Raw genomic sequence first — 26,767 nt, 5'->3', positions numbered from 1 at the left:
TCCCTTCCCTTAACGACAGACTACTGTTCTTTTAAATTTTCTCCATTCATTGGAAGTTTCATTTCACACCTCTCTGCACCCATTCTGACTTCACACCTCTTGATTGGCCTCTCTTTCTGTCCCCTGCTCCCGCCTCTCACTCCTCCTCCCTCTCAACCTTTGTTCTCCCGCTACTTTACCTTTGCTACTGCCCCGTCTCTCTCACACCTGAAGAAGGCTCCACGGCCGAAACGTTGTGTTCTCTTTCTTCTTTTTTTCAGCATGGAATAAACCTATTACTTGTTCCTTTACAGGTATATGGTATAACGAAATGCTATTTAGCTAGCTCTCAGACGATAAGTAGTACAAAAAAAACCAACAATACAATTGTATAATAAAAGAAAGACAGAGACAACAGGCAGTGTGCAAAACAACAAAAGGTAACAGGTAATGTGCAAAACAACATCAGATGTGCAAACACATGCATCAACAGAATGAAATAAAGGATAGAAAATGATGGGGAGTGAGCTTTTTGACATGTGAGGTAGAGGTAGATTTCAATGTGTGTTTGAGTTTTTGGTAAGAAAGAAGGCACTGTGAGGTTCAGATCGTAGGTGAGAGAGGCTGGGAGTTTAATAGTTTAATAGTGTGGTGGTAAAAACTGTCTCTGAGTCTGGTAGTCTGGGCCCGAATGCTCCGGTACCGTTTTCCAGATGGTAGAGGGTCATACAGTCTGTAGCTGGGGTGTGTGGTTGGGGGTTGGAGGGGAGTCCCCATTACCTATAAAGCGAACTGAAAGTTGTTATTATTATTATTTCATAGGTAATTGGTGCAAAACACCATACACATGGTTACAAAAAACACAGATGCTTTTTTTAGCTATTCTTGTTTTTTATTCCACAAACATGGCTGGAAATGTGAGATGACCAAAACAGAACATAAAAGGTAACATTTTCACCACCTCAACCTTTCCACCTCATATCTTCAAAATGCTGCGTTTGAATTCATGTGCCCCTTCTTACTGAAACAGGAGTTGATTGTCCAACCTTCTTCAGAACTTTAATATGCGAGGTGAAGAGCACAACATGTCTTAGATGTCAGCCATCTACACATTTAACCCGCATTGGAGTTCTAATAAAAGTGACAGAACACAATTCATGTGCCAGTAGAACAGTAAACAAAGATTTTAAAAGAAATTCAAAAGACTTTAAAATAAATGTTACATTATTTTACACTAATAGGCTGTGTACAAGCCTACAAGCCAGGTTTACTGTACAAGAGTAATGTCTCTGTAGTACGTGTGTGTGTATCTTGGTAAATGATACACTGTATTCTATGTAGTTCAAGTAAATAGCTGTGTCAGCATGCGTAGGCTGCAAAATAACAAGTAAAGGTTTATTCCATGCTGAAAAGAAAAGAAACACAATGTTTCGGCTGTGGTCATCCGTAGAATGCTCCACAGCCGAAACATTGTGTTTCTTTTCAGCATGGAATTAACCTTTACTTGTTCCATTGTATTCTAATTTTTATTTCACTTTGCAATTTTACTAATTGGATTTCCACAGGTTTTTTTTAATGTAAATCATCTTCAGCAAAATAACACTGAAAGAAGACTTTAGACTCAGCATCATTTTGAAATAAATAATTAAATCCCTTATAATGGTTAAAACAAACAGTTTTGCAAACAAACAGTTTTGCATCACAGTTTGACAAACTGTGATGCAAAAAAACTTCAATACAATTTTTAAAACTTGTTACAGCTAAAAAACATTAATATGTTGGATTATAGTTATATACTGATTAATAATAATAATTAATAATTGCTTACACTTATATAGGGATTTTCTGGACACTCCACTCAAAGTGCTCTACAGGTAATGTGGACTCCCCTCCACCACCACCAATGTGCAGCCCCAGTGCGCCAGTACGCTCACCACACATCAGCTATCAGTGGGGAGAACAGAGTAATAAAGTAAATTCATAGATGGGGATGATTGGCAAGGACCAAGGGGAAATTTGGCCAGGACACCGGGGTTACACTCCTACTCTTTTCAAGAAACACCCTGGGATTTTTAATGACCACAGAGAGTCAGGACCTTGGTTTTACATCTCATCCAAAGGACGGCACCTGTTTACAGTATAGTGTCCCCGTCACTATACTGGGCCATTAGGACCCACACGGACCGCAGGGCGAGCGCCCCCTGCTGGCCCCACTAACACCTCTTCCAGCAGCAACCTTAGTTTTTCCCTGGAGGTCTCCCATCCAGGTACCAACCAGGCTCACACCTGTTGAGCTCCAGTGGGCTGACAGCTGTGAGTTGCAGGGTGATATGGCTGCTGGCTTACTGTTTTAAGTACTGTTTTGAATTGTTGTGAACTTCCAAGCTTCAATTATTTTTAAAATAACCAAAATTGTTTTAAACCTACACAGGATTTCTGTCTGGACTCTTGCATCATTGTTCATACATGAGATGACCTCTGAAATAATCTCAGAAATGCTTGGCTCTGTTTTCTTTCCACAGTGATAAAAAAAGTTTTTTAAAAACATTATAATGATTGAGAGACATTCTGCATTTCTTACTAAGGTCAACCACAAAAAGGAAGTGTGAGTTATAAGAACAAGACCTAGTTTTGGGTGGTGACAGCTTCAGTTTCTGACACTTACTTTGCGCAGATCTCATGCAGATTTCTAATTTTTAAGACCCATTGAAACCAGAAGCTAAGGGCAGGTAGCTCCTCTTTTATGTTTCAGTGACACAGTATGAATAAAGTCTTTTGTTCTCTCACCGCAGTTCAGCTTTTAGGTGTTGTGTTACATCCAGTCTATGTTGTTTTTGAAGATGACGTCCTCTGTATTTTCTTCTTTTCCTCTTGATTGTGCCAATAGCTGCCTTGGATTTCAAGCAAACACATCTTACCTCTGTAACACAGAGGTTCGCAGTGTTCTCAGCTCCAAATTGTCATCCTTTCGTTTCTTAAAGGCTCTCAAAACAAAATAATAAATGATGGGGTCCAGACAGCTGTTTGCACTAGCAAAGCACATTGTAATTGTTTGGATGTCTAAAAAGTTATATGCAATGATGTCCAGTTTGTACAAACCATAAAGAATGAATGCAGCATGAAATGGGATGAAGCAAAAGGCATACATGAGCAGATTTGCTATAAACATCCTGGTGATCTTTTTTTTGTTGTCAGGCATTGAGCAGTGTGTTTCATTTCTGATTTTCCATATCACCACAAGTGTCGAACTTGCGATGATAACGAACGGTATAAGAATCCCCACTCCTGTGATGAGACAGAGAATAATGAAACCAAAATACCAGCTGTTGGGAGAAAAGCTTTCAAAACAGCGGGTGATGTTGTGGCACGTGTCATAGCTCGTCGAGTGGTTCAGAGCAACAGGGATGCTGAGCCCCAAGATGAAAACCCAAACTGATCCACAAGCTATTGCTGCAAACTTGGTAGTGCGAATCGCCCGTGACCTGAGAGGGTAAACAACAGCCAAGAAGCGATCCACACTGATCAGAGTAATGAACAAAGAGCTGGAGTAAATGTTCACGGAGAACAGAGTACCTGGTACCATACAGAGGATTTGTCCAAAAGGCCAGGTCGCTGTGCTGAAGTAGTAAATCCTCAGAGGCAGAGAAAGGACAAAGAGCAGGTCCGAGATGGCCAGGTTGGTCATGTAAACGACTGGAACAGACTGAAGCTTCAATCTCCTGAAGAGGCACCACAAGGACACAGCATTCAACGGCAAGCCGAGGACCAGCACCGCACTGTAAGTCACTGTAAATAGAGGGTATCGGAAATGTGAAGGATCTAAAACGCATGTTGCGTTCTCAAGTTGTCTTTTCGTAATCATGGTCAAAGCCTGTATAAAAATATTGCGAGCCGTGTTCCTCTTAAATAGAAAGAGGGGGGGTTTCCTCTCATGGTGTGTGAGTTTTCTCAGCGTATGCAGTTAGTAAACATCTCCAGCAATGAAAAAGTTGCATTACTATGTAACATGACCAAGGATGAGCATATGGGCTTAGCTGAAACCAAAACAGGAGTGCATAAAAAGAGAATTTATAGCAAATGAATAGTAACAGTGCATTAAAATCTGCAGAAACATGTAAATGTTTAAGTTTGTTCACTGCAGAGGTTGTGTTAACTTCTTTTCACTAAGAAAATCAACAAAATGGAATTTGGCCAGGGGTGCCCAAACTTTTGCATAAAACTGTATATCTGAGGCATTATACCTTTTGGAATTTTGGATCATATCAAAAACTGATGCTGTGATTAAACGATTCAATAAAAGCTGGCATTTTCAGATGCCAGGTGACACTGACTTTTCAAGAGACGCGTTTCTTCGGGTTGCATTTTAAGCTTCATGTAAGAAAGTGCTGCAGCCCAATTGTTTTTAAGAGGACAGATAACGGAAAAACTAGACATTAACCCCTTTTGTAATATGGCAACTACAGTGGCAGGAAGTGGAAAGTAATGTCTTACTCTGCGAATGTGGAGGAGTTACTAGTGGTTTTGAGACACTTTCATAAAAAGTACATTACTGTGCACCACCCTGCTGCCTTTCATTACTTGCAAGAGAAGGTGGGTGTGGGAGCTGCAACCAAGCAGAGATGATTTTTCTGACACCCTACATTTGGCCAGACTAAGAATGTATCAAACAGTCTTGGCATTATTTGACAACTAATTACTGTCCCTGTTGCTTTCTTATATGTTTTAGTCCACTGTGCCTGACAAATATACTATCGGTGATGTTACTGGATTTCTTTTTATAAGCTATTTATCTAACATTCTTTGTGGCATTTCCTTTAAACTGTCAAAATATTCTGTGTTCAGGGTAATTACTTCCCTAGGTTTCTTCCCTCATCTCACTTTTTCACCCATTTACTGAGCAGCTTAAATACCGTAAACGTGCAGTTTATGTTTGTATTTCATGTGTATGTGTTGTTTGATCATTTAAAAAGGGTTCGGTTGTAAAAAAAACGTTTTATGGAATAAATGAAAAGAGGGCTTCTTATCCAGTCCTCATATGAGAAAAACCCATGTAAATGGTCATCTGTACATGTATTTTACGATTAGACCCTGTAGAATCACTCCAGCTCTCGTTTCTCAGAACCCTGAAACATTAAAGTAAGCACCAAACTTTCCCATCAATATTGTGATGTTCTCATTTACAAGGATCAGTCATTTTTGATTGTGTGATGTAAATATTATGCAGGGGCTTGCAACCTAAAGCTAGCAGAAGTGTCCCCTACATTTTGTACTTGGTAAGTGCAGGTTGTGTGGAAATAATTTTGTTTTGTTTTCAGTGATATCATTTTTTTAAGTTAAAATTTGACTGTTGTGCAAGTCCATAGGTTTTAAATTTAAAAAAAAATGTGGATAAAAAGGATTCCCTTTCCACCGGAGAATGCTTTTCAATGCGGTTTCTCAAAGGATGGTTATAACTGTCCTGGCTTTGTGCTGACCAAGTCTGCCGTTTCACACACCAACACATCACATCCTCTCTTTTACACTTCAAAAAATGCTTTAACAGGCTGTTTTGCAGACACTGTTTATCCCGATGGATCATTTACCATGTCGTGGGTTAAGGAGATATCAGATACATCAAATATTTTTCGATATTGTTTGAGGACATCATGTACTTCTGCAGTGCATGTGATTATATAACTGCAGTGTGACCACAGTACTGGCAACAGACAGTTTCAGCAGCAGATAGTTGGGTAACTACTGTAGTTATTATTATGTGCAGCTCATTTACCTCCAGCATCACAGAATGACTGTGAGTAAGAAGATTTTTGTGTGAAATAAATATCCATCAATTTTCTAAATTCTTTAACAAGTTCCTGTTTATCCAGAAAGGTTGTTAAACGTAAATAAATGCAGACATGTTCAGCGTTGTGTACGCAGGTGTTCTTTATGTAGGCATTTTAAATGTTAGCAGATTGCAGCCCACAAAAATAACCCAAATACCTGAAGGAAATTCTAATTAACAGACCAAACATTTTGTCTTTCCTGTACTGGCATTCTGTCGATTTTCACCTGAGGTGCTTTACTCTTTACACTCATCTTGCAGATACTACCATAGCATTCGTAAACAAGATTTTTGTTTTCCTTTGATCAGATTGTCATGCAAACCAGAAAAAAAAAACATCTGAGTCTTTGCTTGGTGGCTCTCTCAAGCAGATTGTTCTCAGCCAGTGCTCTAACTGCCTTGTCAGAAGCTCAACAGACTGGTGCTGGCCTGTCATTTCTTTTGGACTATAGATGGCAAAAAGTACCATTACAGAGTAATCCCACAGTACTTCAATGATGGATGCCTAAGGATCTCCTCCTTCAACCCTAAAGCAGTTTCCATCAGGATATAAACCCTACAGTATATAAAAGTAACATCATAGCTGTGATTGTAAGAGTAGGAACAGAAACAGTTGTAGTTGCAGCTGCAACGATTGTACAGCAGTAGTTGGAATGGCAATAGTTCTAGTATGAGTAATATGGCTTTGTGAGAACAGGGTTGTTTTTTGTAGCATTTTAAATGGAACATTTTGTTCAGGTACCTGTAATGATGTGACTGGATACAGCCGCACAGGTGGCGATTTGTCAGAAGTGCAAGCGTGGAGTGAAAAGTGAAAGGTGAAAAGTGAAATAATGAGTTACTGGCTGGCAGGGCTTCATCAGCCCAGGCCAGTCAGTAATGGGAGGGAAATGATGATCCCAGGAAAAGCCAGGCTAACTGCAGCCCTGGTGGAAAAAAAGGCTGCTAAACACAGCCCTTCAGAAAGAGGGAATCTTGGGAACGGAAAAAACCCAGATAGCGCGACCCCTGAAAAAGCAACCGACCAGGCTTAGAAGGGCAGCCCTCAGGTGTACCAGGGGTACCGATCAGCACATTCAAGGGTCAACGCAGTGACCAGAGAAAGGAGAAAGTGTGGGATGAATCTGAGGCGATGCAAGACGCAGGCTAGGAGCTGAAGCTAGTGCACAGGCGATGCGGAGAGCCGAGGCTGGAAGCCAGGACTGCTGCCAAACACAATACGCCAGTCGGAAACGGTCTCGTGGACGAGAGAGTCTCCTGGGAAAGGAGCCGGACGGCTTAGAAAGACAGACTTGAGGCCGATGGACATTTTGTAGACATGAGCAGAGTGAAGGCTGGCTGAAGGCTGCAGCACAGGGTGAAGCGACCAGGGCGAGGCGGCAGAGACTGGGGCACGGGGCGACGCTGGGGCGGGAAACCGCTGCGCAGAGTGAAACGCAGGCTTGAGGCCAAAACTGCCGCACAACCTCCAAATAAACAAAAATGACCAAATGGGTTTCAGGGCAGTCTTGAGACTGCAGCTTATGTGCAGAGTAAGGACTGTCTAGCTCAGCAGGAAAAAAAATAGGAGAATGTGTCAGACGTACTAGTGATATTCGGGGTGACGTGGAAAAAATGACAAAGTACCATCAAAGCGGCCCCATGGCTTTACGCATATAGAAAAGCGGGAATTGAATAATAAGCTAATTAACACGGATCACGAAAAGTGATCCGGTCAGAGCAGCAGAGAACTGGCAAACCGTGAGCCCTCGTGAGACTGTGACGGTTTCCCAGGGCAACAGCTAGCCAAATGACGCCAATCTTTCGGTATAGCTAATATTTGACAATGAAATGCCTAATATTTTTACAGAAATTTTCTGATTCTATATATGATCGATTGATCTGTTTTTGCTCATGTCAAGCAAAAAGATTTGCAAAGTTTGTCAAATCGAATTCCATTGTCCATTGATGTTTATCACCATGTCCTTTCAATTGCTTTACTTTGCAATCTGTTAACACGGCAATGTAACCCAGTTTTGATTTGTTTCATTTTGAATTATTGAAATCAATCACTTTAGTTGCTATAGCTCTTTTGCAACCGTTAGCTACAGGGCACTTTACAGAATTGTTGCAGTGGGTATGAAGGAGAGGAAAACAAATGTACATCTAGGGTTCTAGGGCCTGATGGTTGTATCCCCTCCAGGATATGACTTAGTGGCACATTAGTTACAATAAATCTTGGACAACCTCTGTGATATCAAAGGTTGGGGTCCTGCATTGCTAGCTCTTTCATCAGAGATATCTCTGTGAAGCAGCTGAGCTTTTCTGGGTCTGCCATCTTGGAACAAGCATTCTTGAGCTTGAGGTCACAGTTTGTCAGGACATGCGTGCTCAGTGTGAAAAGTATTATGACCCCAGTGCAGGCAGAAGGGATATCAGAAGATGGGAAATGTGTTACTGTGACTGGGCACAAGACCACAGTTTGAGGCAATCAACTGAACATTGGCAAACTTTTTTGGCAATGAGAAAAACAGTCCCTGTTGGGGGACATGGTGCTTTCATCAGTGTCCAAAGACAAAGGCACATCATTCAGCATTCTAATTAGTAGGGTAGAAGAGGAGTTTATTGCCATATGTACATGCTTGGTTTCTGGTCAATAACACAGATCCAGCCAGAAGGATTCCAGTAACCCAGGGTGAACACCCACTGATCATGCGGATGTGTGTAAAGTTTTTAGAACGACTAATTTACAGATTTTGAAGAGTCTGTGTACAGGGAGGAGGTTGAAACCCTGACAGCATGGTTCCAGGAGAGCAACCTCTCTCTGAACATCAGTAAGACTAAGTAGATGATTGTGGATTACAGGAAACATCAGGGAGGAGGTCACACACCTTATCTACATCAACGGGACTGCAGTGGAGAGGGTCGGTAGTTTTATGTTCCTGGGAGTTAACATCACCGAGCACTTGATCTGGTCTCATCACACCAACACCGTGGTGAAAAGAGGTTTGGCATGCCATCACATATCCAGACCAACTTCTACAGGTGCACTATTGAGAGCATCCTGACTGGCTATCGCAAAATACTGCAGAGGGTGGTGAAGTCAGCACAGCTCATTACGGGCTGTGAGCTACCAAACATCCAGGATATCTACTCAGCTAGATGTCTTAAGAAGGCCAGGTCTATTCTCAAGGCCCACAGTCATCCAAGTCACAAACTGTGTTCTCTCCTACCGTCCGGTAAACAGTATCGAAACATTCAGTCAAAGACCAACAGATTACGGAACAGCTTCTACCTCCAGGCAATAAGACTGCTGAACAGCCAAGCTGCAGTCACCTTCAGCAACGGTCTTTGTTAAGTGGTCAGGTTACATACAGTTTTCCATTGTATTTGGCACACTGTATATTGCACTGTTTGGATATAATGTACTGCGTACACCCTGGATATGTAGCAGTTCTATTTATATTGAGTTTTTTTTTAATTCAATTTTTATTGCACTATTATTATGTAACATTATTCGGTAACTTTTAATTTTATTTGCTTTTTAATTCCCCCTGCTGAGCTCACAGAAAAGACATTTCATTGCCAGCAATTACTGCTGCACGCTGTATTGTTTGCATTTGATAAATAAACTTTGATTGATTAATAGAATAGAGGAGTTTATTGTCATATTTACATGAACATTGGAATTCCTATTCACCGTGATCTCTCAGGACAATAGCCAACACCACACAATACCGACAGTACATTACAAACACAATAAATAATAAAAACAGGAATAATAAATATGTGGTGCAACAATAAATATGTAGTAGACCATGCAAAAAGTGCAGAGTGCAGATGGGTATTGAGTCTGAGGCATTGCTGTTTTCTAGTGTCTTAGTGGTCCCTGCTTTGGTAGGCTTTAGTAGTGCCGTACTACTTGCCAGAGTGCAGGGGGAGAACAGTCTGTTGCCAGGATGGTTGGGATCCTGAATGATGGACTGGGCTTTATTGCGTCAGCGGATGCTTTGAATTTCACCGATTGATGGCAAATCACATCCTATAGCCCTCTGTGCCGATATCTCCACAACCCTTTGTAGTGCAGTTGTGGTGACTTGTATTGAAGTAGTACTACCAGTAAAGACACTTCCTCATGAGGCTCATGAGGAACTTGCGCATTTCCTCTCACACTGGCTACAGCATTGTAAGACCACACCAAGTTGGTAGAGAGCAACAGACTGAGGTACCTGAAGCAGATGACAGTTTCCACTGCTGTGACATTGATGCTGATTGGGGCGTGACTCCCGCTGGGTCTCCTGAAGTCCACAATGAGTTCTTTTGTCTTTTAGATATTCAGGGCCAGATTTTTCTCCAGACACCATCTTGTAAGATTCTCCACCTCACTTCTGTACAGTATGTGAACTCATCGTTGTTGTTGATCAGCCCAATAATAGTGCTGTCATCTGAAAACGTAATAATGTGGTTGCTGCTGTAAGTGGCTGTACAGTCGTAGGTGAACAAGGAGTACAGCCTAGGACTGAGACAGCAGCCTTGGGGAGCTCCAGTTGACCTGCACAGGCTTTAAGGACACGAGGGGAGACCCACCTGGGCTGGCTGCTTTATGGGTTTTCACTCTCTTAAAGGCTCTACACACCTCATGTTTAGAGAGCTGTTACACAAAGTCCCCTGGTTCACTGGAAGCCTTGATAGCACTTGATAGTGTTCAGAACACTTGATAGTGTTCTGAGCCTCAAAGTGGAAATAAAAGGTGTTCAGCTCATCTGGTAGAGATGCATCAATGCTGGAAATACCACTGGTGTTGCCTTCATAGTTTGTGATAGCCTGCAAGACTTGCCCCATACGCCTTAAGTTGCCGGGATTTGAACCGACAACCTTCCCGCCATAGGTTGGAAGGCTCTTCCAGCCAGAGCCACAGAGCCAGTGGAATAATCCTTGAATACACACCAGTCATTTCATGTAATGCCAGCAGCCATATCACTCTGCAACTCACAGCTGGCAGCCCACTGAAGCTAAGCAGGTGTGAGCCTGGTCAGTACCTGAATGGGAGACCTCCCAGGAAAAACTAAGGCTGCTGCTGGAAGAGGTGTTAGTGGGGCCAGCAGGGGGCGCTCACCCTGCAATCCATGTGGGTCCTAATGCCCCAGTATAGTGACAGGGACACTATACTGTAAACAGGTGCCGTCATTCGGATGAGACGTAAAACCGAGGTCCTGACTCTCTGTAGTCATTAAAAATCCCAGGGTGTTTCTCGAAAAGAGTAGGGGTATTACTCCGGCCAAATTTCCCATTGGCCCTTACCAATCATGGCCTCCTAATAATCCCCATCTATGAATTGGCTTCATTACTCTGCTCTCCTCCCCACGGATAGCTGGTGTGTGGTGAGCGTTCTGGCGCACTATGGCTGCTGTCGCATCATCCAGGTGGGGCTGCACATTGGTGGTGGTGGAGGGGAGTCCCCATTACTTGTAAAGCTCCTTGAGTGGAGTATCCAGAAAAGTGCTACATGTGTAAGTGTAAGATATTCTTCTTCTTCTTATTATTATTATTATTATTACCAGTCATTTCAAAACAGCCTGCGAGTTCTTGGTCAGCAGTGTCTGACCAGCATGGCCTTTACTGCAGGTGGCGCTCTTGTAGACAAGAAGAAGGAGCGACCATGAAATGGAGCGGTATGCTCATTTAATTTTGGTGTAACAGTTATCCAGTGTCGCTGCCTCTAGTGGGAATGGAGACGTGTTGAAAGTACTTTCGTAGTACCTTTTTTAAGTTTGCAGTGGTTAAAGTCCCCTGCCGCGATAGAAACAGCTCCCGGAAGCACGTTGTCATATTTGCTGATGACGCTGTACAACTCGCCGAGTGCTGCTTCACCATTAGCTTGCGGGTAAACGTACACAGCGGTCGTAATAACAGGCGTAAATTCCCTCGGTAGAAAACAAAGTTAAAAAATGCGACATTTCATAGTGAGGTATTCCAGATTAGATTAGCAAATCTGTAGAGAACTTCTACGTGAGTGCACCATCTCCTTTCTCCTCTCCGGAAGAATGAGCTGTGCGGTCCGCTCTGTAAATCGTGAATCCACCGGCATCGGGAATGCTGGGTTTCAGCGAAACAGATGACGCACCAGCCTCTCACGGCGCGCTGTGTATTGATGCGACAGTGAAGGTCGTCCATCTCATTGTACATTTGGCAGCAAGATGCTGTGGAGAGGGGGCCGGCAGGCTAACAAGCTACTTCTCTTACCCCGCTTCCTCTTGCGTTCGTGGCCTTGTTGGCTCTGTGCTTGAGAAGCAAAGCTGTGTATTTTCAGTTCCACTGAATTGAAATCTAGGGCTCTAAATCTCAGGTCTAGGACTGTTTATCGGTCGCACACGTAACACGAAAATAACAAACGAGAACTACATGCGAGACGCACCCATTGGATCGGCGCCATTTTGAAGGATAGAATGAAGGAATGGCAGCGAGTAGTAGTTAGCTTTTCTCATCCCGGGAGCACGACTTTCTGTTAGTATTTGCTTCCTGATATTTGCAAAAATAGTCCATAAAGTTATAAAAATAATATTTGAATTGACAGGTGATAGTATATCCAATCATTTATGTGTAAGATTATTAATAGGACTGTATAGAAATTGTGGATTTTTTTCAAGTTATCAGTTCTCTGAATGGTAAACTGAGAAGGGTGAAAATACAATTTGTTTATTCTTCATGGTGCTTTCAAGTCCGAGCAATTTAAAAACTTTAAACATGGTCACTCTCCATTTACATTCAGAACTCTGGCAGTCTAATTTGCGTGAGCCTTTCATGTCATTAAACCATGGACAGAATGTTTAGTCATGTACTGATGTATTTTACTTGATTGTTGGTCAAAAAGGGCTATTGCAATTCAAACCTAATAAGATAATGGCCTGATATAAGTGGTTTGAGAGTCATAACAGTCAGCTGACTAATAGTACAGTGCTGTGTGCCAGTCTAGTGTAATAACTAGGTCACTGCATGACTTTAAGGGTGTGTTTGACCTAAGGTTTGTTGATTGAAACATCAGTCTCAAGATACACAGTAATGAAAATGACCAAGGGGGTCATTTTCCACATCAACATGTATGTTTACATCTCCCGGTATAGGAACAATTCCTAACCGGGAGTTAACTATAATATGAAATCTATAAACTTTACTGTTAAGGATGAATAAGAACCTTGGGGCCTATAGACAGCTATTAGATGAAGTGAAAGATGGCATTTAAGCACGTGTGATTCAAACCATGAATAATTCCCTGTGGGTGAACTTTGAGGACAGAGAAAAGTAAAAGAAACCAACTGAAGTTTACAGATCTGAAACCAGTATGGAACTCTGGCACTCCTGGGGGTTTTAATTATGCTTGCAACGGAAAGAGATTTTATTTCTTGGCAGTTTTCATGATGGAATTAGAAAAGTAAGTTTATTGTTTTTTTTCACAATAAGAGCACAATTTACATTTTCTATCACAAGTTAAAAAATGTTTTAGACGGAGGTTTTTCATATGCTGTTTAAGTGAGTCTGTTTATTTGCAATGTTTGATCAAAAATGCCTCATGGTGCAGAGACCTGGCTTCATACTGGTTTAGAGACTTCTATACTTTCTATTGACCATTCATTTCACTCTTCTGTTTTCTGTGGTTTTATTGCCACAGTAAGTTCAACACCTTTCAAGTGGGTTGTTTTATTCGGGATCTTATGGTTATGTGAGAAGATTAAATGCCCAGGCAGCATGTCATTGTACAACTATTGTCAATAGGTGGCAGCATTGCACCCCGTTTGGAACTGTTACGTTTTTTTTCTTCACCGACAACCATGTATAATTCTAATGGTCTGTTTAATTTTAGCTGTTGCAAAGCAGGACATTTTTAACGTGTTCCCACACACCAGCCTCTGCCAGTTTGGTGAGGGATGTACAGGAAGGCTCTACCTCCCCAGCAGCTGCTTGGTCCTAAACCCCCTTGATAGTGGCGGGGACACTCTACCGTAGTGGGTGCAGTCTTTCGGATGAGCCGTTAAACCGAGGTCCTGACTCTCAGTGGTCATTAAAGATCCCCGGGCAATTCACAATAAGATCTTGGCCAAATTTCCCCCCTCGGCCTTTACTGTGGCCTCCAAATTGTCCCCATGTATGATCGGCTTGCACTGGCCCGGCGATGGACTGGCGCCCTGTCCAGGGTGTACCCTGCCTTGCGCTCGTTGCTTGCCAGGTAGACTCTGGCTTCCTGCGACACCGTATGATATAAAGCGTTCGGCAAATGACTTGACATGACATTTGCAAGGCAAGCGCCATCATTACCACACACTGCCACTCATGTGCATGAACACACACACAAAAACACACACAAATGGAACTGTTCATTTTATCTTATAACCTGATTGAATTTGTGATGTTTGTAAAATAAATGGTCATTGAACACAAATTTGTTACTCTGTGTCTGTTCTTTGCAAATAAAATCATTTGGTTAGTTTTGACCAGACACACAACGGATGTGTTTCTGGTGTTCATGTGGCACCATTGCAAAATTTGAAATGGTTTCAAAACAAGTATCTTGGCTACACTTTTATAATCACTCAACATGTTTTCCTCTGGTCTTTACTGTAGTCAAAATAACACATACATTGTGCTTATTTTACTCAAAAACCAGTAGTATAACTTCAGGTAAATGAGGTCTATATACCATAAGTTCCAAAAAGAAATGCAGAACTTGTTATAATGATGAAGAATGAAGTTGGTTAAAAGGTGTAACACAACATTAGGTGATAATGTTTTTTTATAATTGCTCTATAAACAGTTATAATGAGCCGCCCAATTTTGGGCATGAATATCAAAAGTAGAAAGCTGTCTTTTACATAACAGGAGGGCTAGATCAGGCCACCCTTCCACACAAGGCAAAGAATCTTGGTTAGACATGCCACTGTGAAGCCAACAGTGAATGAAATATCTGGAACGACTGTGAGATTATTGAAACATTATGTAATATGTGTTTACCAACAAAGTAATTTACCTCTTAAAGTATTTTCCTAACTTCTTACCATTTTACCAGAAGTAATTCCGTGCACAAGTAACTTTAAATGATTACTTTTTAAAAGTAATTTTTCCCATTACTTATTGTATTGGTGACTACATGCACACTATAATGTATAATGGTGTATCATCATAGTGACTTAAAACTAAAGAACTGTTACATTTTGATTCTACAGCCACCTCACTCTGTGTGTTTTTGTGACCACAACAGCACAGGAAGTAAGACTGGGTGTTTCCACCCTACAGCAGTGTTTACAGCCAGCCTGCTCTGAGGTGAATATCGAAAAGTTTAACCCACTTTTTTAATACTTTCAGCTGATATTTACTTCAGCAAATAAAAATACTTCCATACTTCCTGACTGATCACTTGTGTGTGCTAAACATCACTCCCAGCACATACAGCACATACTGATTCCTTCGGTACAGTATATCTACTGTTAATGATCAGTCTGTATTTAGAATCTGATAAATCTGTCGACTGGATTAGCAAACATCAGTAGTACAAATTTAACAGCAGTAGCAGTTGAAATGTTAAAAACACCTTTCTTACAAGATATGTAATTTTTCTAGGAAGACAAAGCTTTGTTTTGCTTTGCTTTTTATGTACTTCATGTGAATATACTGTAAAGAAACTCAAAACTTCTTTGAAAATAATATTTATTTAATCTGTTTAAAACAAAACCATCCTTGGTCATACCCTTGATGTAAATACATTAAGTTACATAAAATGCCCATAGATACAGTACACATAATAAAACATTTATCCTTTGCTGTTCTTTTATGCTTTAGAAAAAATCCAGTAAATATATTGACAGTTACATGAACAAATCATTAAATGACGTGCTAACTTTTGATATATGAAATGAAGAAAATACATTAAAAAAATAAATTGTATGCAAATGTTTGCCTTAATTTGTGAAGTATTCAGTCGTATGGCATTAAAGGAGCCTAATATAACCCATCTATCGTCTATTCTTGTATGGAACTTATGTCCAACTGCACATCTTCTCATTTTGCAGAAATACTTTATAGAGAAATAGTAGATGACTAGATTAAGCAAAAAATCTGTGAGGATACAGCAATTGTTATAGAGTAGTAGAAGAAGCTAGTAAAAAACAGTTTCTGGAAAACAAAAATAAACAAAAAACGATAAATAAAAATAACATTTTTAATATTGGTTCCTTAGCAGAAGGTTTCTCTTTCTTATAGAAATAAATTCTTACAAATATTCAAATGTTTAATGATTCAGAAGAATGTTCTTAGTCTAAGACAAAGAAATGTTCCCATTTCTGTTTAAAAAATGTTCTTCAGTTGCATCAAAAAATGTTTTAAATCACAAATTCTAGAAAAAAGTAAGTCTTGTCTCATACATTTTCATTTTTATTTGAAACTACAATAATATGCTACATTTTGAGGAAACATATAACACACTTACATTTACAACCTAAATCATCTAGTCAAAGACAAATATAAATGTAGAATTGTTAATCGAATTAGATCATGATCTTCTTGGAAGATTAATTATAAATAATTAATGTTTCAAAATCATTTAACGGTATGCAGTATGTATGTGAAAATTTGAAATAAGGAAAAATACACATTTAACATGGATTTTTGACATAAAAAATAAGATGTCATGCCTTATAAATTCGTATTATTTGGCATTAAAGATACCAAAATCACACTATTGTCTTACTTTGCATCATTTTTAGTCCTTTTGTTTTAAAAAAGTCTAACTAAACGTACAGAATCATTCATTTGTCTCAAGTAACTGTGTGAATCTTCACGTCATTTTGAGTGCGAGTTGTATCCATCTCCACACTTTCTTTCTTTTCCCAGAAAGACTCTAGAGAGAAATAATAGATGACTGGATCTAGACAGAAGTTGATACTGGTAAAGCATGTTACAAACCTCAAAGTCAATCTGCTGACAGTGCCTTGATAGAAAGCTAAAAACAGTACAATGCTAAATGGTGCAAAAAATACAGCAAACATGAAGACGTTTAGAAAAAACATCCACATAAGCTTCTTCTTCTCAGCCAGGAGCTGACCAGTCAGTGTCTTGTGCAGAGTTTTCAAAACCATCACTGTGCAGAATACGTTACAGATAAGCAGAAGAAATACAAAAATGGCTAACACCAAAGGCATTGGTGATATATTTGTTTTGTTCTGCTCCGAATGGCTCTCAAAACAACCACAATTTTTAGCCAGTCTTTCATAGTGTTTTTTTGCCCAGATGGTGATGAGGATCATGGTGAAAACCCAGACTGCTAAGCATGTCGTGCCAGCTATCCTCACAGTGCGAATTGCCCGGGACCTCAGAGGATAAACCACAGCCAGGAAGCGATCCACGCTGATCAGGGTAATGAAGAAAGTGCTGGAATAAATATTAGACCGGAACAACATCTCGATGATCATACACATGACTTTTCCAAAGATCCATTTCGAAGTGGCATAGTAATAGATCCTCAGAGGCAAAGACAGGACAAAGAGAAGGTCAGCAGTAGCCAGATTGGTCATGAAAACAGCAGGAGGAGACCTCATCCCATATCTTCTCAAGAAAATCCATAGAGAGATCCCGTTGAACAGCAGACCAATAACCATCACAACAGTATAAACTGCAGTGAAAATGTATTGGTAAGGTGCTGTCCCATTCACACTGCAGGTCGTGTTGTTCATTTCTCTTGTCTTTCAAAATGGTTGTGCAAACGGCAAAGTTCAGATGTGGCTGACAGATATATAAATCAATTAACAGCTTCTTAAATAAAATCTAAGACATAAAATTGTGTGATATATGTAATCAGACTTGTAGCTTGTAACACACTTCAGAACAAAGTTTATCAACGGCCACCATCTGCTTCCCTTATCTCTTAGACTCAAGTTGAAACCACTTTCAAACCACTTTTAAACTGCAAAGGAACAAGTAATAGGTTTATTCCATGCTGAAAACAGAAGAAAGAAAACACTATGCCTTCCTCTAAGTCTTTTTCTTGATCTCTTCATTGTTCCTTCTCTTCCTCCCTGGGCTACTTGCCACCCTACTTGCTAAACCAGCATTCTGTCTCTTCACAGCGATCTGTTCCAAGACGAGGCTTTCTCACCACCTCCTATTCTTTACAGATATCTTCGTTATAATATGATTCCTAAAGGATTTCGCCTGAAATTTAACACTTTTTCTTTTGATTCCTACACCACCCAGAGTATCACTCAGAGACTTCTACAACAATTTTCTAAGAAACTAATAACTTCTACCATTTTCTCCCTCAAATAACAGATTACCCTTTCTGACAACAACAAAGAAGCCAAGGACTTTTTATCGCTAATAGCTCCACATCATCTTCCCTTTATAACTAACTGTAGCGGAGCTAGTGTGGTGACGTCAGCGCCCTCACTGCACGTACCAGGGACCTCAGCTGCCTGGGCTGGTGGAGGTCTCCTTTAGCTCACACGGTTGGTTCCCTGTTGCACTACACCAGAGACCCAGGTTCACGCCCCAGGTGTGTGGGTCGGAACGGGCGGTGGGGGGCACGAGCCTGTGCGGAACTGCGACGATCACATAACCTCATCAGATCCCTCACCCACCAACACCCCTACCACCTCCAATCCTAACCTTTTCATTACTATACCCTCTGACCTTTCACTTTAAAAAGTTAAACGATCTCTTAGGAGAGGCCTCAGGTTTGTACCAGTCCCCAAGAAGCTGGAAATCCCCCAAACCCAAGTCGACCTCACCACTTTTACTGCAGGATTCATTTCGGAACACATTTTTCTGATGACTCCTCACAGGCAGCTGACAACAACCCGGTTATTGATGCAATTAACAATATTAATCCTAAACAGAGCTGTTGGACTCCCCCCTCTGGCTGTTTTCTACCAGTCGATTATTTCATTAACTAATGCATCAATCAAGCTCCCAAGACCCTTTCTATACCCAGTAAACACAGGTCTAACCTCACCTAAGGTGAAACTCAGGCACTCCCAGGCTTTGTCCTGGACCTCTACAAGCGATACCTTGATGACTGTGTTATGCCGCCACATGCTCTAATGACCAGCTAGAGCACTTTCTGCATCACTTCACCAACTTCACCAACCTGTCTCTCAAATTTTACAGTTTACATGTTCTCTGCTAGTCTTCCGTTTCTTGACATAAACCTATCCATTAACCATCCCGGATTCTCTACTTCGGTCTATTACATACCCATAGACTCAGATAGCTGTACACAGCTATCTTCTATACAGATCATTTCACCACAAACACACTAAAAACTCTCTTCCCTTTTCACAGTTCCTTCCGCTATGACATCTCTGCAATGATAAGATTGATTTCCAGAAGCAAGCACTCAAAATGCACTCTTTCTTCATCAACAGAGGATAGCCCACCCATGTTATTGACAGGGCCCTTACCTGAGCCAAAAACAGCCCTTGGACTACCAACTCGATTAGGAACTCCTGGCCTAACAACCACATTCCTTTGGTGCTTCCCTACCACCCTTACACGCTCTCTATCCCCAGGACCGACAACTTTCCTATCCTACAGGATGATCCCTTCATTGGTTCCTTTTTAATTGACCATTTCTTGACCTATCACCTCATATCGCCGACCACCTAATCCGCTTAACCTTCTTGACCGCCCTCAGCAATCATCCAGACACTTTCCCCTGCAACAGAGCTCAATTTATCACCTGCAAGTACACATCCAACAGCACACTCATTCAAGGCCCCTCAGGACAATTCCGGATCACCTAGATGACATCTTGTACCTCCAGCAACCTTATTTACTGTATCTATTGCAGTAAATGCCCAGCCATCTACACTGGGGAAACAGGAAGGAGACTCAGAGACCGCTTCAGAGAACATGTTAGGGCTGTGAAGGTTAAAAATTTCTCCAAGCCCACAGTTTCTCATTTCACCTCTAACGGACACGATCACACTGATCTCTCCATCTGCATTCTCAAAGTTGGGTTTCTTAACTCCCATAGCAGAATTACATCAGAAGCTAAAATTATCCTGAGACTTGGTTCACACCTTCCCCCTTCTCTCAACAAGAGACTTGTTTTCTTCTAATTGTGTTCTCTTTCTTCTCTTTTCAGCATGGAATAAACCTATTACTTATTCCTTTGCAGCCTACCCATGCTAATGTAGCTACCCACCTGAACCACTTTTAAACTGGACAGTTAAAATGCAAACCAATGAGCTGATGTTATCTTTCAAAATGAAATTATTTGATATACCAACCTGACAATCCTGTGGTACAGCTCTACTGGACGTGAAACGTATTTTGCTCATCTCCAACTTGTAATTGTCTAATGTGGCCATGCGCTCTTAGTGACTAAAATAGTCATGATCTACATGTGTGTAGATGCACAGAATAATGACTCATTAATGTCCACGTGGTTTTGATAATAAAGAACAGTGTTTTGCAGAAGAAATAGTCTGCTTCTAAGGTTCTATGGACGCTTGTTATGGACTTTTTTTTCCCTTTCTCAAAAGCTACGTCAGACGTTGTTTGCAGCCTCCTGATTTTGTACAAGAGCAAGTATTTTACCTCCTGGGTAAAATGTATTTTGAGAGAGAAAATGTATGAAAGGCTAGAAATTCACAGTTTAAAAATAAGTCTTCATTTAGAATACTGTGTATAAATGTGGTTACCACACTTCATAGCTTTTATAGTCTTAAAGGAAAGTCTTGGAAGGGCTAAAGAAACCGAACCTCTGTAGTCCTGGACAGATGAGACTACTGAGAGTATTGTTATTACTACATTCTTTATATGGCACCAGGTATTATATGTGTACCTCTTGTGATATAGGTAGTATATAACAAAGACCCTAGTGGTTTAATTTAGTGAAACATGAGGCAAGTAGCAGAACAATTAATTCAAATTCAGGAATGTCATTGGCAATGAAACAGTATTCAAACTATCATGTAGTTAAACACCTGGATCCTTTATATTGTAAAGCAACGGGGGCTCAGGCGGGCGCCCTTTTCGCATTATGTCGGCCCCCCACCGTCGGGGGCTCAAACCAGACTCCCGCGTCGCTCCCCCCGACGGTGGGGGGCCGACCTAATGCAGCAAGGTCGCCCGCCTGAACCCCCGTTGCGTTACAATATTCACCATATGAATGAAATGTTGTATGTTCAAAGAGCTATGTGTAACGAACAGTTCTTTCCAGACCCCTACGCGGACGACACAATTCGGAATAGTGAGGAAACACTGGGGGAAAAGCCATGCAGGAAACAGGGATCAAAACAGTGGGGGGCGTGTCCTTGGTGCGCTAGTGTTCAGGGGGGTGCGTCCGGGGCAAACAATCCAGTAGGAATCCAAAACGAAAGCAAAAGTCCAAAACCGGGAGGTCCATCCAAAAACCGACAAGATAAAAACGGGGACCGGGCGCATCCAGGTCCTGGACTCGCACGATACGGAGATCAGGTGCAGAGCCGGGATTAATGTCAGCGCCTGGCTTTTAAGGTGGACTGGGAACTGGAGACAGGTGCACAAAATCAAGTCCAAAGTGAAAGGGCTGGAGCGCCCTTAAGGGGGGAGGGACTACAGTCGTGACACTAGGCTCATTAGGCTGCACAATATTCATTCCCTTAAAAAGGAACATTGTTGTTTTAATAATAATTAATAATAATAATTGCTTACACTTATATAGCGCTTTTCTGGACCCTCCACTCAAAGCGCTTTACAGGTAATGGGCATCCCCTCCACCACCACCAATGTGCAGCATACACCTTTTAGGTTGTAATTAAATAATAACCTTTAAAGAAACATTTTTGTTCAGCATGCAATCTACAAGGAGAAAGGAGACCCAATGGAGTGTAAAAACTATAGAGGAATAAAACTTCTGGAACATGGATTGAAAATCCTGGAAAAAATTCTGGACAAGAGACTCAGGAAGATAATCAGGATCCACAACTCACAATTTGGATTCTCAGCGGGGAAAAGCACAACAGATGCCATTTTTGTGATGAGACAGTTACAGGAGAAGACACTAGAGAAAGGGAAAAAGCTGTATGTGGCCTTTCTGGACTTGGAGAAGGCATATGACCGTGTGCCCAGAGAGGTGGTGTATTGGTGCTTGAGGAAGAAAGGAGTACCAGAAAGCATGGTGAAGTTAGTTCAAGCAACCTATAGAGATACAACTACAAAGATGATAACACAACAGGGAGAGACAAAAGAGTTTGAAATCACAGTTGGAGTACACCAAGGATCAGCACTAAGTCCTTTCCTTTTCATAAACATTATTGACACACTGACAGAGGAGGTAAGAACAGAAGTGCCTTGGGAACTCATCTTTGCTGATGATGTGGCACTGATGGCAGACTCAGAAGTAGAACTACAGGAGAAAGTGTTCAAATGGCAGAGGAGTCTGGAAAAGGGTGGACTGAAAATGAATGCAGAAAAATCTGAAATAATGGTAATGGAGAGAAGAGGAGATACTATGACCAATGTTGAGGAGACAAATGGAGGAAAACTGAAACAAGTTGATGACTTTAAATACCTTGGATCAAAACTGGTAAAGGGAGGAGAAACACTGGAGGCAGTAAAACAAAGAGTGAAAGCTGGATGGAACAAGTGGAGAGAAATAACTGGAATAATCTGTGACAGGAAAATTCCCAGAAAGTTAAAGTGCAAAATGTACAAGACTGTGATTAGACCTGTATTACTATATGGAGCTGAATGCTTGGCAGTTGGAAAGAGGGAAGAGAACTTGATGAGAAGAACTGAAATGAGGATGTTGAGATGGATTCTGCAGATTTCAATGAAGGATAAGATCAGAAATGAAGAAATCCGTAGACGATGTAGGGTGGTGGATGTGGTTGAGAAGATGCGAGAAGCGAGGTTACGGTGGTATGGACATATCATGAGGAGGGACGTTGAGGAAGTAACAAAGAGGGTAATGGAATTTGAGGTGGAAGGTAACAGAGGAAGAGGCAGGCCTAGAAAGAGATGGATAGATTGTGTGAGAAAAGATATGGAGGTATGTGAAGTGAGTGAGGAAGATGTGCTCGACAGAGACAAATGGAGAAGAGCAACCAAAGCAGCTGACCCCAGGACAGTCTGGGACTAAGGCTGTGAAAAAGAAGAAGAAGAAGATGCAATCAAAATGTCAGTCATAAGAAAACACTACACTTATAGTAAAACAGATGATTTCCTTTTTTATTATGAAAGTAAAAAAAACTGTCCTTCTGCATTGCCTTTTAGCTAAGCATCCACTTATCTGACATCTAACATCCTGCAACTCTTTGAGGTATCTCTTTTTAGCATTTAGCATTTGGCGCAAACAAGAGAAGAAAGCTATAAAAACTCCAGACTTCTGTGCATCTTTTCCGATAAGCTTTGGTTATCTGATCTTTAACTAACGGCTGCTCCCCTGGAAATAATTTTTTAAATGACAGGTTACAGGTTTCTGTTTTTATTCTAGATACCTGGAATAGTAACAAACAATAGTAAGAACATTTTTTTACATGACAAGTAAAAAAATCAGCATTTATTATAATACAAATAAACTTCCAGTGACTGAGACTCATCCCAAATCTTTGCACACTATGCACTGGGCATATACTGCATATGCAAAAGTATGTTCAGATAAGAGAATCTAAACATACAGAATCATATAACACAACACAAAATTGTTAGCAATGCTGTATTTACTGTAAAAAGTAGTTTACAATCTCCTCTAAAATGTAAAATGTATCAATAATGCTACTATGTATCAATATAATGTTACTAATGTATCAATAATGACACTGGGAAGGCCAGTAGATGATTATTTATCTGCATACCTCTATACTTTTTTTTTTAAATGCTGGACACTTGGTTTGAAGAGAAGATCATGATGTGAGTGATTTATTTTATGACCACTGTGTGCATGTTTTCCCAATTTAATTTGAAAATTATATAATGTGTTTTTTAATTGAAAGGCACCAGCTTACTTTTGAGATGATTTGGTGACTAATTGTTAACAATCAACAATCAGGAAATGAATTATTTTGGCAGAGCTTGATACGTTTAAACAAACCACACACACGTTTTGAAATACTATCTACAATTCTAACAACAAAAAATGAGTCAAAACAATAGACAACATGATATTTAAATTTGATCTTAAATATTGCCACAACACGTATTACTTTTGCTATGTATTAATATGCCTAACGAGTTGTATTGTGGCTCAGGAGTTATGTAAACGACATTCACTTAGGTTAGAGCTTTGCTTTTTTAAACCTTGATATCAGTCTTATAATACATTTTCTTAGAGTCTGATTAACTTTGCCTCCTTTGTGATACAGACTGTAATAGCTGGATGTTTCACAAAGTTACAATTTTTCCTAAGTATACCCTCAGAAAATGTATCTCAGTAGCTTCTCTACAGTTTTAGGAATTCATATACTATAATGATACTGTCCTCAGGGCAATAAACATAAAAAAACACTATCAGCGATACAAGCTTTGACCTTTTACATATGTTCACAGTATAGCTAACATCAATGATGTCAACAGACTGTCACGCCCTCTGCAGCCAGAGGGCGCTCCTTCTCTGTCCTGTCCCTAGTTTCCGGTCTGCTGTCCTTCCTGTCCCTCTCTTTCCCTTGGGCTATATATTTCCGGGTTTTGACTCTGTCCTTGCTCAGCATTGTTGTTCGGATGTCCTGAGACCCGCCTAGCACCAGGGCACCCCACGTCTGCTCCCTGAGGGCATAGGTTTCTATACGGCATTCCTGAACTCTTTGCACTAATGAGCCCGGGCCTTTTTCCCGTCTCGCCGCTACGCATATGGGTCTTTTTCCGCTCTCCTGCTCCCCACGGTTAGTCCCTTTGGACGTCCGTGACACAGACGTTAAATTCATAAAATGACAATTCTGAATATGAAATGTTAATCCCAAGTCCCCTGACTTGGGCCTGTCCCAGGCTCGGGGTCTGTTCACCCAGCACACAATGGTTTACCAGGCTTCTAATCTTTTGTCTTATTCTAGGGACTACTCTGCACTTGATGGGAGTCCAGTGTGCAGACATTTACCTCAGGTCTGTCTGTTTAAAATGTTTACTGAAACAGAAAAGCCTGTTCTGGGATTTTTAACCTCACACCTGACATGTTGTGACTGTAGTTTCCTCAGGGTGAGCTATTTAAAATGAATAATTTTATGATATTATTATTAAGAAGAATTCCTTTCATTTACAATATATAGCACTTTTCTGGACGCTCTGCTCAAAGTGCTTTACAGGTAATGGGGATCCCCTCCTCCATCACAGATGTGCAGCATCCACCTGGATGTGATGTGACGACAGCCATAGAGCTCCAGTACACTCACCACACACCAGCTCTCAGTGGGGAGGAGAACAGAGTGATGAAGCCAGTTCAGAGATGGGGATTATTAGGAAGCCATGATTGGTAAAGGCCAATGGGAAATTTGGCCAGGATGCCGGAGTAACACACCTACTGTTTTCAAGAAACACCCTGGGATTTTTAATGACCACAGAAAGTCAGGATCTTGGTTTTACATCTCATCTGGAGGACAGCACCTTTTTACAGCATAGTGTTCCTGTCACTATATTGGGGCATTAGGACAAACACAGACCTCAGGGTGAGCACCACCTCCTGCCCCATTTACACCACTTACACCAGCAACCTTAGCTTTCCTAGGAGGTTTCCCATCCAGCTACTGACCAGGCTCACACCTGCTGAGCTTCACTGGGCTGCCAGCTGTGAGTTGCAGGGTGATATGACTGCTGGATATTTAGTTCAAACAGAAGGCAGTCCACTGTGTGTTGTGTCGTTGACTGAATGAGTGGTGAAAAACTTCACTGCAGGAACCTTCTGAATTTTACACACACAGGCCTCTAGCTCTGGATTGGCCCATTTGTTGCCATAAACAGCACAAATAGACAAGCTCTTCAGAGAGGAGGCTCTTTGCCTGAAAACTGAAATTCGACTGCCTGGAGTGTGAAGTTGGCAAGACTGTTGGGGTCTGAACTAATCGAAGAAAAAGCCAGAGGTGTCACACAGCCAAAACTTCTACTTCTAAAGAAATTGCATTCCTCTGTGGCCTACACCTGTGAACATGACCTATGTAGATACCAAGTTTCTTCCTACTTAGCTTTATCTGCTATTGCTGTATCGGTTATTGCTAATTCATGTGAATTCTGTTTTTGTTTTACATAAAACAAGCATTTGTCAAATCTTGGTATTATCTACAGTTGGTCACAGCATCTGAACAATTAGATTATCCATTAGCAGAATGTTTTAAAATAATTAGAAGCGGAAATAGGTGTTATATTTACCTGACAACACACACACCTTGCTTTTAGAATGTATTCTCTTTTTACTTTCCTAGTAAAAAGAGAATACATTAGGATATTATTACTTTCTTTGACTATTTTCTTTCTATAAAAATTAGTAGTGAGTTTATAAAGGAGGCCAACTATCTCTCTCTCTCATCCTAGCGTTGTCGACATGCTTGTCTCCATTTGGTGGTTTGAACCAAATCTTTGAGCCGACGTCGCCATTAAATGCGACCGAGAATATTCCAACCGGCGCGTCGCTCCGCCTGCCGTCGGGGGGGGGGGGGGAGGAGAACAAAGTAATGTAGCCAATTCATAGAGGGGATTATTAGGAGGCATGGGAAATTTGGCCAGGACGCCGGGGTTACACCCCGACTCTTTTAGAGAAACACCCTGGGATTTTTAATGACCACAGAGAGTCAGGACCTCGGTTTTACCTCTCATCCGAAAGACGGCGCTTGTTTACAGCATAGAGTCTCCGTCACTATACTGGGGCATTAGGAGCCACATGGAGTGCAGGGTGAGCGCCCCCTGCTGGCCCCACTAACACCTCTTCCAGCAGCAGCCTTAGTTTTTCCCAGGAGGTATCGCATTCAGGTACTGACCAGGCTCACACCTGCTTAGCTTCAGTGGGTTGCCAATTGTACGTTGCTGCTGGTGGAGGGC

At 41.2% G+C, this 26,767-nt stretch overlaps 2 protein-coding genes and 1 long non-coding RNA gene across 3 annotated transcripts; 1 reads left to right on the top strand and 2 right to left on the bottom strand.

Annotated features, from left to right (window-relative positions):
• Window positions 1-849: 849 nt before the first annotated feature.
• Window positions 850-3,920, bottom strand: lpar5a (lysophosphatidic acid receptor 5a). The gene is made up of 2 exons (XM_088617222.1): window positions 1,852-3,920; window positions 850-1,433 (listed from the first exon to the last, which is right to left on the bottom strand). Exon 1 carries the CDS (start codon window positions 3,839-3,841, stop codon window positions 2,894-2,896), a length of 948 nt encoding a protein of 315 aa, XP_088473348.1. The 5' UTR covers window positions 3,842-3,920; the 3' UTR covers window positions 850-1,433; window positions 1,852-2,893.
• On the top strand, window positions 3,630-26,003 carry LOC148677059 (uncharacterized). Its single transcript, XR_015929625.1, has 2 exons — window positions 3,630-3,757; window positions 24,796-26,003. It is a non-coding gene; the product is annotated as an uncharacterized LOC148677059 (long non-coding RNA).
• Window positions 15,459-19,644, bottom strand: LOC148677060 (lysophosphatidic acid receptor 4-like). The gene has a single exon (XM_088617235.1). The coding sequence runs from the start codon at window positions 17,494-17,496 to the stop codon at window positions 16,582-16,584; it is 915 nt and encodes a 304-aa protein (XP_088473361.1). The 5' UTR covers window positions 17,497-19,644; the 3' UTR covers window positions 15,459-16,581.
• Window positions 26,004-26,767: the final 764 nt, after the last annotated feature.

This window comes from Lepisosteus platostomus, chromosome 2 (genome assembly GCF_059453375.1).
Source record: "Lepisosteus platostomus isolate fLepPlt1 chromosome 2, fLepPlt1.hap1, whole genome shotgun sequence".
Lineage (NCBI taxonomy): Eukaryota > Metazoa > Chordata > Actinopteri > Semionotiformes > Lepisosteidae > Lepisosteus > Lepisosteus platostomus.
The sequence above is the reverse complement of the archived record's forward strand: the minus strand, read 5'-3'. Positions and strand labels throughout refer to the sequence as shown.